Raw genomic sequence first — 12,192 nt, forward strand, 5'->3', positions numbered from 1 at the left:
ATTGGCTTGGTAGTTTGGTCTGCCCTGTTCCCATGATGCACTGGGCCAGGCACAGACTAATTTGCATGTAGCCAGGTTCTGAGCTGGGATGGTGCAGTGAGCTAAAAAACGGTGATGGATCAAGCCCTGATCTGTTGACTGGGTACGAGTGTTCTGCTTAATTCAGATACTCTGTCCATCACCACCCCCTTTTCTGAATCGTTTTGTCCACCATAAGCGTGGAAGGGTATGCTCAGACATGAGTCCCTTGCTCTTTGCACCATCAGGATTCAAGCAAGCCGGGCCGAAGACGGCTGTAATGCCAGAAACCGGTCCCCGGAAGCTTGTTTCCTTCCCAGTAAAAGAATTGGCTTGGTAGTTTGGTCTGCCCTGTTCCCATGATGCACTGGGCCAGGCACAGACTAATTTGCATGTAGCCAGGTTCAGAGCTGGGATGGTGCAGTGAGCTAAAAAACGGTGATGGATCAAGCCCTGATCTGTTGACTGGGTACGAGTGTTCTGCTTAATTCAGATACTCTGTCCATCACCACCCCCTTTTCTGAATCGTTTTGTCCACCATAAGCGTGGAAGGGTATGCTCAGACATGAGTCCCTTGCTCATTGCACCATCAGGATTCAAGCAAGCCGGGCCGAAGACGGCTGTAATGCCAGAAACCGGTCCCCGGAAGCTTGTTTCCTTCCCAGTAACCCAGTAAAAGAATTGTCTTGGTAGTTTGGTCTTCCCTGTTCCCATGATGCACTGGGCCAGGCACAGACTAATTTGCATGTAGCCAGGTTCTGAGCTGGGATGGTGCAGTGAGCTAAAAAACGGTGATGGATCAAGCCCTGATCTGTTGACTGGGTACGAGTGTTCTGCTTAATTCAGATACTCTGTCCATCACCACCCCCTTTACTGAATCATGCACAGTGCAAGCAGTCGTTTTCTGCCGCTCGAGTAGATTTGTACTCGAGCGGCAGCTTTCTCAATGCGGACTGGTAGTTTCTCATCGCGAGCATACGCGACCACTCACAATGAGAAACCTGACCTCCCCGCATTGAGAATCTTGTCTGGAGTTTTATTTTCCACGCTCGTGATCAGCAACTTTATGTTGCCGATCGCAAACGAGGAAAAAGTCTCGCCGGGAAGTTGATTTTGCGCGGTCGCCAACTTGACATTGAGGACCGGGAGCGAGCAAAAAATTACCGCTACGCTATGTGTTTTTGCACTGTGCTACGTGCGATTCGTGTAGCGCGCAGTTGTGCTCGCTACGCACTCCGCGAGCGTAGCATAGTTTTCTGCCCAGGCCTAACCAGAATGGACTCAACCCTTTATGGGAGCTCTTAAATATTAGCTTTTTTGGACAGTTCCAGGTGTTCCAGTTAACATTACAACTGGTGGTTATGGGTATACCCTAAATAATTGTATTTATTGGATACCCATGCCCTGATTAAAAGCTAAAACATGGATGCAAAATGGGAGTCCAATGTCTCCTGCATCCTCATTTTACCTACATGTTTTGGCTGACTGTAGAACGTGCCTACTAGGTCACTTGGCCTTCTTCAGGGGACCTAGACCTCTTTGCCTTTATTCATCCAGTTCAAAGGGAATAGTGTACAAAAGGAGGCATAAGGCTCTCCTATCGGCATATGCTTACAAAACCTGGAGGATACCAAACAAGAATAGCTCGTTACTTGAATAATAGTGTTATTCAGCAACTCTTGCAAAACAAAATCAGATTATCTCGGGGAACCCTGAGGAAAGAATGACATCACACATTTATTCCGTGCTCATAATGAAGCATGCAGACATTGTGTGAAAGTGAAATCACATTCCATGGATGCAGCACACTGTGCGCCATGTAGGTCACTCTTAACCCATATATACAGCAACATGGAAATTTCTTATGCTGCTGTAATATATGGCTACAGATTTGTGTGGGTTTTTAATCCAACTCACCTCATTGAGGTTTTTCTCAAGCCCAATCGGCTCAAAGGAGTAGACGCTTCCCTGTCAACGCACTCTTTAGATACACCCTTGTTGATTTATTCTCAAATATTATTACTCTTATCTCATGTTTATGACCCTCTGTTAATCAAACCAGTCTATTGTAAATATGTATATAGCCTTCTCTGTTGTTTTTGCCAATTTGTCATGAAAATTTGACTGTATACATAGAGGAAATAAAACTGTGTGCTCTAGTCCAACTTCTCTCTATCATGCTACTCTGTTTACATATAGAGTTTATTTAACTGAAGTACAGGAACAATGATGTGTATTATCAATGTAATTTCATGAGTAGGTCAATGAAATTGACTCAATTTCAAATCTCGAGATCATACACAGAAAGGCCGGCAGGATAGAACACATCTAACCCTTGGCTCCTCATAATACACTGGCCTCTCCTGATAGGTATGAGAAGTCCTTGTTACTATTGTACAGGATATAATGGCACTTGTCATTAGACTCAAGACCTCTAATACTCAATATTTTTCCAGAGAGGTGGAGAGAAACTCCCCCTTATTTACTACACCAAGGGTTCAACATTACTTCCCCAACCTACATAACTCGCCTCAGCTGTATCGGGCAAACACCTGGCCGAGAGCGAGTGCTTTATAGTTGTATGCCCCCATGATATATTTCTGGAATCCATAGCACAGCGTCCCACCAGGTGACAGAACAGGACCTGTGTGAAGCATCGCTACGGGATCATGGGAAATGTAGTTCCACACTATACCAGAATCATACGCGGCATCTGTAGCACAGCGTCTCATCACGTAGCCCAACAGTACCTATGTGACGTGTTGCTACGAAATCATGTAAAATGTAGTCATGCATCATACTGGCATACATCCCTCCATAGCTTTGCTGACATCCCAAGTTCATGGGAGATGCATACTGCTAACTCATAGTACAAATGGCTCTGTGCACACGATACCATTCCTAATGCTATTTCTCTGTTGCTCAATAAGTAAGTCACTACTAAACCTTTGATAACATCACTATGCTATACTAGCCTACTCCAGTTTTGCAATAATCAAAATTTATTTCTGCAGATGTTACTTATACAAATCATAACCAGGGGGAAATACAATTCCTGATTATGTATGATGCATTAGTCCCATTCACACAAACCTCATGCTTCAGGAGTCCACTGCACTAATGCTGTCAATAACCCTCTGAAGACTACCAGAGGATATCCTCAATTTCCATGGAAAAAAGGGGGCTACCCATTTAGTCTTTATATATAGGTAGGCTTTCCTGTTTTCAGTTTCTATTTTTGGTAAATTCTGGTGGGTTTTTTGTCAGTGTTTTCAATATCTTAAAAAACAGTTGTTATCAGTGGTTACACATTTTTGCGCCACTAAAAGCAAAAGAAAAGGTGTTTTTCTGGTGTTTATGGAACATTTTGCTTTTATTATTGCACTGAAAGAACATGGTTTATAGACAGTGTACTTATAGTATATATGAGGTCCAAATAGATTTTTGCCAATTAATCTTATTGTAGTACACCATACAATACTTCTTCAGTGAGTCTTTGGGTCATGTGCGCTCGCCCTTTCCTTCCTACTTCTGTGAAAGGGCCCTCTCAGCATTCATAGCCCCTCGGGCTGAGAACCATCAGCTAAGGGACACAGTTGGAATGAGTCTTTCTTTGATGCCACATAAAGCACAAAATGATAAATATTTGCGTTTTAGTTTGTGTGCATAAGAATACAGTGCACCAGAATAGACTAAAAAGTCAATAGCATCCCTCATTAACTCTGACGATTGTAAAGATGCTTTCAGCATACCATCTAACAAGTGGTTTGGATCTCCTACAGGGAATCACGTCAGCTCGGGTATCAATTTTGACAGGTCCTCACACAACTTTTTTATATACGTAGCTGAATCACTGCAAATACAAACAATATCACTCTAATCTTTGTTGAACTTGGAAAGAACCTTTTTGCAGAGCATTACAAGTGACAATGCGTTCCATGTTTTCCAAAAGTCTGGTGTCATGTTTTCACCACTATCCCAGATGCTTGGTGATATATATAGTTGTCACTATACCTTGCATTGAATGTTCAAAGCCTGAGGTGTTGGCAATTCACCTACTATCAATATTGACCCACTAGAAACTATGGTCTGATGTGTTAAGGGTTTTTACACATTCTCTGTGGGTAAATGTGATGACACATATTAGGAAAGATTTTTATGAAACCAGCCATTTTACCTATCAGTGAAAGAATCAAATGCAGCCAAAACATCAAATATGAGTTTGATATTTCCTGATTCTCTATAGTTCATAAAATGATTAAACTAGACCTAAAACATGAAACTAAACTCTGCATCTTTAGACCAAAGGCCACAAAACCGAAAAAAGTAAAAGGAAGAAGAAACAATATTTTAGTGGCATCCCTAAAGAACATAACTCAAGCAGAATAATGTTAGCCAGTCTTTCTTACTGCTAGCTTGCATAACAAAGTTACATTGTACTGGGGTGCACAATTGTGACCCCGGTGCCATAGTTCGAAACTCCAGAAAACTGAACTATTTAACCGAGCATTTTAATGGAACTCCGGGAACTCCTGCAGTGCCAGCAGTCATGATCACAGAATATCAGCTATGAGTATCTAACCTACTGTTGGATTTTTTTTTAATTTTGGTCCTCCATTGTTTCTTTCTTTTGATCGAGCATCATTTAATTACTTAATATGCACCCACACACACACCATGCACTAAGGTCTGAACGTCTGCATACAAGTATTGTAAAGCAGCACAGATTTCACATACCACTTGAAAACAGACTTCAAATTCTATAACATTTAGTGAGAGGTTTAGTAAATCTTTTCATCTTATTTATGTTACATCACAGAGACCGGTAAACCATGTGTCCCGAGAAGATTAATGCTTCCACTTTTTTCTTCTGTATATAGATTTCTCTTAATTTCCATGATTATAAACACAATATGTAGGTAGCAATTCTTATTTTAATAGTGTCACTGTTTCCACATTCATTTGTCCTACATTGCTTTATATTTAATCTAATGTGAACAAATAATACCTGGTGAACAAGCTCATGAGCAATTACAGCCGCCACTCGCTGTTTGTTTATGGATGCAGATTCTTCTTTGTCATACAGTAAATTGGTTTCTCTGTATGTGATCAGACCCCAGTTTTCCATAGCACCAGTACCAAAGTCTGGAATAGCAATTTTATCTGCAATATAAAAGGTTTGTCACTTTAATGAATGTTCCTTTTTTTTATAATTTTCGCAAATTCATCACATAATGGGCAAATGTGCTGTTTTTAGAGGGGTATTATTTGAGAGTAAATTCTTAACAAGGCCAAAAGTTCTGTACATTTATTGAATTTATTAATTTTCTATGTTCGTGAAATGTTACAGGGTGGAGATAAATGTTCTTTTGTTGCATGGTTAAAATGGTTCAACTGGCATGTACCAGTAAATTCAGCCTCCTATCTCCTACCAATAGAATTGTTTACTTCTAATTTAGATGTATAGACGTACATTTTAAAGCATGCTTAGTTGAAGAAGTGAGGACAATGAATGAAAGAAGATTACATTAAATATTATGTGACAAGAAAGTAAAACAAATAATGAATGAAACGAAATAGGAACAGGTAGAGCTAAAAAAGAAGAATCTAGAGGAAAAGAGTGAAAAGATGGAAAGGAGCAAAATAATGAAGAAAAAATAAAGACAGCAAGAAGAAATAAACAAATGGGACTAAAAAAGAGGAGAAAAAGGGTCAGGAGAAAGACAAAGAACAAACGTGAGTGAGAAGAAAGTTGAACAAGTGAGACAAAAGAAAAAAGGCAAAGGTGAAAGGAAAGAATGAAGAGTGAAGGAAAGAGTGTAGAATATGTCAGTAAAAAGAAATGACAATGACGGCGCCACTTTCCTAATTCTGTATAGTGTTCTGATGTTCAAAGATGTATTCCTCCTGTGCACTGAACCATTCTGATCTGGAAGGATCAGCGTAGAACGTTTTTCTTGTATACTACCTGCTAAAATCTTACTGAGGATTTTATAGTCAGAGTTCCGACTGACTATTGGTCTATATGAAGAGAGGTCAGAACTGGGGCGAACGGATTTGGGTATCGATACAATCAGGTCCGCCATCATCTCCTACAGGAGAGCAAGTCTTGGTGCTTCAGCAGCAGTGTATGTTTGATATAGAATTCCAATGGAAGCACATCAATCGCTAGCATCTAACCAGCACCTAAATCACTCATGGAATTCCTGATGTTCTGCATAGTAATGGGAGCATTTATTTTCCCTTCTGCTCAGGTAAAACCCAAGCAGCAGTACTCTGTGGGACTCTATGGCAGGTGTATCGGTGCCCTCGGTCCTGCCCTCATTGAGCACTCGATAATGCTCATATAAATCTGTGTGGATGTATTGCTGGGTGTCTAAGGTGGGGCGCTGTGAAGTTTGGAGTGATGAGACAGGCAGGGAGGTGATTCCACAGATGATGAAACATGCCATTGCACTTCCTGTCCTGTCCTTTTCAGTGTGAGCACGAACTGTGCATGTGATGTAGTCAAAGAAGTGCAGTTGCTCCATAATTATGGTCTGTTCTTCATGCGCGGCCATAAGTGAGTGTCACAACGTGGGGTCACCAACAGGGTTCTTCTTAATTGGGGCAAGTGAATCCTCAGCTTTTTGCAAATTACTCTCTATGGCCTATCACACTTGCGATATGGCATGAATGCAGTAAACTCTTGCTAAATCTTTGAAGGCTTCTCACTTGGCCACCAGGGAGGCGGCAGTTCCATCATTTTCCTCGAAGTAGTTGTGAATCCTCTCCACTAAGATACCACAAAATTCTTCACCCACAAACATGGAGCATTGGAGGCATCAAGCGTGGATAAGAGGATGAACTGTGTCCCATGCCAGACCTATTGGTATAGAGGATTAAGATGAGACACAGTTCTTCCCAAATAGTCAAAGAAGGAAATGAACCAGAGTAGACCTGTGAGTTCAGTAAGACATAAAGGTCATGTAAAGGGGAATAGAAAGAGTAAAGTCTAACTTCAGGGTTGCATAGTCTTCACACATCTAACATGGATCATTAAGCAAATAATCGCACTATGGCTTTTGCATTAAGGACCGTCTCAGCCTGAGGTAAGGGTGGAACCTCACAAATATGACCTCTAACATGCAATTGAATTCCCTCCTAGAATCTATGGATTATGCACCTACCAAGTGAGCTGCTTTGCCAACCGATTCAGAGCATATGGTGTTCCATATTGGGTGCATAAATGTTACCCAGTAAGACTGTAGTTCCATCCAGCCTACCTTCCACCGGACAAATTTACCCTCCATGTCAGCACTACCATGTTGGACTCAAAAGATTAAAAAATGACTCCTTCCCTTACCCAGATCAGGGCCCTACTGGCATTGGTTGAAGAATTATTGGAAAAAACTTGACTATATCAATGCTTCTGGAATCTTGTACTTTCTGCTAATGTTATGTAGGATTCTTGGAGCAGGGCCATGTGGACCCCATACTCTTTATCAAGGAATAATACAATATCTCTTGATCATGGAGAGGTACCTGGTTGAGACATAATGGTGTCTGTTGTATGTGAGAGTGTGCCCAGGTGTAGAACAATTTACAGGAGGTGAGCAACCCAAAAATACCCTTGAGGGCTTGGGTGATTAAAGTAAAAAGGTAAAGATGCCTTCAAGGGGATTTATTTTGTACGTATTTGGTAACTTAAATTGACTTTAAAAGGATGAATTAATAATCCTTATTAGGAACCAATCAGATACGATAAGATTCCAATTCAATATAGAAACTCAATTTTATCAAAACACAACATACAGACAAAAACACAAGGTGTATTAGAAAAATATAGTTTTATCAAAGGATTGTTTGAATGAACAGCTTCATATACAGATAAGAACACAAACAGAAATTAGGCCTGTGGGTACACACATAAGTGAATTAATACGTGACTCTACAGAACCTAAAACAACACCTATCCCAAATCACATTGAATAAAACAAGACAGGGATAAGATGTACGGTCGACGTTTCGGTTTCCTAAGAGTTAATTGTAGAAACCATCCTCAGGACTGCTGTCAATTATGATCTGTATAGAGATATTGTACTCTATTCGAAGTATTCTGCCCCTTCTTAGCGTTAAATACGAAGTGTAGGTTTCACTGTGTCAGGGGTAGTTTTTAGAAATAATTGCCTCGCCTGATTGACTGTTAGTCATTAATGTAGTGAATAAAATCTTGACTCCAAGTCAGAAACCAATATAATGTGGATATAGAATAAGGTCGTATTTGGTCTGACGAGCCTGGGACCCCGCACCCGCGTGCCCGTGTGGTACTAGACCTGGCAATATTTGGCAGCCACCGGCAACCCCAGAAGATAAGAAGATGGCCTATTCCCTGCTGATGAGGGGTAAATACCCCGAAACACGTGTCCAGGGATGGCGAAGATGGATACATCGCGGAATACTAAACTACACTGACCATAGTCCTTAGGGGCGATCCCGCTGGTGAGTGAGTGGTGTGCGACCCCACCCCCTTTTTGAAATGTTTAAGCGGGCTGACGATCCTGGGACCCCGCACCCGCGCGCCCGTGTGGTACTAGACCTGGCAATATTTGGCAGCCACCGGCAACCCCAGAAGATAAGAAGATGGCCTATTCCCTGCTGATGAGGGGTAAATACCCCAAAACACGTGTCCAGGGATGGCGAAGATGGATACATCGCGGAATACTAAACTACACTGACCATAGTCCTTAGGGGCGATCCCGCTGGTGAGTGAGTGGTGTGCGACCCCACCCCCTTTTTGAAATGTTTAAGCGGGCTGACGAGCCTGGGACCCCGCACCCGCGCGCCCGTGTGGTACTAGACCTGGCAATATTTGGCAGCCACCGGCAACCCCAGAAGATAAGAAGATGGCCTATTCCCTGCTGATGAGGGGTAAATAACCCGAAACACGTGTCCAGGGATGGTGAAGATGCATACATCGCGGAATACTAAACTACACTGACCATAGTCCTTAGGGGCGATCCCGCTGGTGAGTGAGTGGTGTGCGACCCCACCCCTTTTTTGAAATGTTTAAGCAGGCTGACGAGCCTGGGACCCCGCACCCGCGCGCCCGTGTGGTACTAGACCTAGCAATATTTGGCAGCCACCGGCAACCCCAGAAGATAAGAAGATGGCCTATTCCCTGCTGATGAGGGGTAAATACCCCGAAACACGTGTCCAGGGATGGCGAAGATGGATACATCGCGGAATACTAAACTACACTGACCATAGTCCTTAGGGGCGATCCCGCTGGTGAGTGAGTGGTGTGCGACCCCACCCCCTTTTTGAAATGTTTAAGCGGGCTGACGAGCGTGGGACCCCGCACCCGCGCGCCCGTGTGGTACTAGACCTGGCAATATTTGGCAGCCACCGGCAACCCCAGAAGATAAGAAGATGGCCTATTCCCTGCTGATGAGGGGTAAATACCCCGAAACACGTGTCCAGGGATGGGGAAGATGGATACATCGCGGAATACTAAACTACACTGACCATAGTCCTTAGGGGCGATCCCGCTGGTGAGTGAGTGGTGTGCGACCCCACCCCCTTTTTGAAATGTTTAAGCGGGCTGACGAGCCTGGGACCCCGCACCCGCGCGCCCGTGTGGTACTAGACCTGGCAATATTTGGCAGCCACCGGCAACCCCAGAAGATAAGAAGATGGCCTATTCCCTGCTGATGAGGGGTAAATACCCCGAAACACGTGTCCAGGGATGGCGAAGATGGATACATCGCGGAATACTAAACTACACTGACCATAGTCCTTAGGGGCGATCCCGCTGGTGAGTGAGTGGTGTGCGACCCCACCCCCTTTTTGAAATGTCGTATTTGGTCTTGCCACATGCGAAAGATTCGTTTCAGGACAGATATTCACACAGCCAAAGGGCGGTAATCTACTTAGAACAGTAATGGCAGAATACAGTGCACTTTCCTTAGGATATAATGTGCATACAGAACGAAGTCGGAGTTAGTCTTGCCACATGTAGAAAGTAAATTTCACTCGTCTCGAACTGACTAGACGCTGCCCTGCACTCTGCCTTTGCCGCTTTGATGAGATTATCGCTGCATAAATATCTGCCCTGAAATACGAATCTTTCGCATGTGGCAAGACCAAAGACGACCTTATTCTATATCCACAGTATATTGGTTTCTGACTTGGGGTCAAGATTTTATTCACTACATTAATGACTAACAGTCAATCAGGCGAGGCAATTATTTCTAAAAACTACCCCTGACACAGTGAAACCTACACTTCGTATTTAACGCTAAGAAGGTGCAGAATACTTCGAATAGAGTACAATATCTCTATACAGATCATAATTGACAGCAGTCCTGAGGATGGTTTCTACAATTAACTCTTAGGAAACTGAAACGTCAACCGTACATCTTATCCCTGTCTTGTTTTATTCAATGTGATTTGGGATAGGTGTTGTTTTAGGTTCTGTAGAGTCACGTATTAATTCACTTATGTATGTACCCACAGGCCTAATTTCTGTTTGTGTTCTTATCTGTATATGAAGCTGTTCATTCAAACAATCCTTTGATAAAACTATATTTTTCTAATACACCTTGTGTTTTTGTCTGTATGTTGTGTTTTGATAAAATTGAGTTTCTATATTGAATTTGAATCTTATGGTATCTTATTGCTTCCTAATAAGGATTATTAATTCATCCTTTTAAAGTCAATTTAAGTTACCAAATACGTACAAAATAAATCCCCTTGAAGGCATCTTTACCTTTTTACAGGTGTAGAACAGCCTGCCCTACACCATCGCTAAAGATTGGTTATTGCCATTATCGCGATAATCATACCTGAAGGATATAACCCTGTTCAGATCTCGGGTCCAAAAACTAACAGTATGAAACACAGACATCTTAATGGTTGACCATTCACAAAAACTAAGGAAACCATCCAATATCATGGACGGTGTGTCGCGCAGCTGATGTCAAGATGAAGCCATGCCCATATGCTCTGGCGTGTTGCATCCGTTAAAGGTATGTAGCTTAATGGGGGAGATAGCGCCAGCTAGAAGTATTGCTAAATGCCAGGCAGTGCCTCTGAAGTGCTCTATCAGTAGTAGGAACTATACAGATGAAAGCTTACATGTGTCACCCAGGAGTCAAGGAAAGAGGCAAATAAGGAAAACTGAAATCTTTTACATAGATAAATAGAGCCCTGAAATGGTTGAAATGTGACATGGTGCCCATCAGGGCGACCCGTGGAAGTCTCCCCTCATTACATTACATAATAATAATAATTATTATTATTATAATTTAATGTCCCAGGCATGTTCCTGCAATGGAGCTACTACTAAGCCATAACGTGGACTTGGCTTTGGCCTGGATCATCTGTGATTACGTTTGGTAATCCAATATTCCCAGTTGTGGGGAATGTCTGCCTGTGCAGAGGATCTCTTTCTCTCAGCCCATTCCCAAACCACCTCTGTTTCAATAAAAATTAGGGAACTCTTGCTTCTGAAAATTTTAAGCATGGCTGGGAACACCAGTGAATACTTCAGACACATCTCTTAGTGCTTTCTTTGTACATCTAGGATATCCATTACAAGCTACTTGACCTGCCTTGCCACCCAAAATATCTCAACCCTAGCCTTAAAATGCAACAATTTGAAGACAACTGGTCCTGGCTGGGCACCAGTATAAAGTCAATGTGCTGGATTCAGTGGTCTCCTTCAATAAAGGAAAAGGGAGAAAGTGTTTGAGGTACCGCAATGCCCTTGATCCAGTTTTCCAGAAAATCAACAATGTAGGCTGTTAGGCATTCCGACTATTTTTATGTTACTGCAGTGGGAGTGCCCCTCTGCGTCTACCCTGCCCTCCAGGATGCACCCTTGGTATAACAAGTTTTGTGTTTGCTGCTGCAAATCTGATGTTTAGGGTTCCAACTCTTGTAGGGCGAGCTTCAACTAGGTAAATCTTTTGGCTAACCACTTTTGATCATCTTGCAATAATTCCAGTTAAATGACAATTGTATCTACTTTTGCCTCCAAGCATGCTTTTTTTGCCCCAACTACCTCCAGGATGATGTGTTTTTCCTGCTCGGCAACCAATGAGTACATTGTTTGCAGATCACGGTGATCCAACTGCAGATGTGCACTTGGTAGACTTTATTCTTCCCTGTGTCTGAAAATTGGAGCAAAGT

General features: G+C 42.5%; 1 protein-coding gene across 1 annotated transcript in view; it reads right to left on the reverse strand.

Annotated features, from left to right (window-relative positions):
* The window catches only part of ENPEP (glutamyl aminopeptidase), a 354,204-nt gene that overhangs the window by 246,162 nt on the left and 95,850 nt on the right, over positions 1–12,192 (reverse strand). Inside the window, exon 5 of the mRNA XM_086961606.1 lies at positions 5,027–5,181. Within this exon, the coding sequence (XP_086817732.1) occupies positions 5,027–5,181 (155 nt within the window). The remainder of the gene's footprint in view (positions 1–5,026; positions 5,182–12,192) is intronic.

Source organism: Lissotriton vulgaris, chromosome 3_1 (genome assembly GCF_964263255.1).
Source record: "Lissotriton vulgaris chromosome 3_1, aLisVul1.2, whole genome shotgun sequence".
Taxonomy (NCBI): domain Eukaryota; kingdom Metazoa; phylum Chordata; class Amphibia; order Caudata; family Salamandridae; genus Lissotriton; species Lissotriton vulgaris.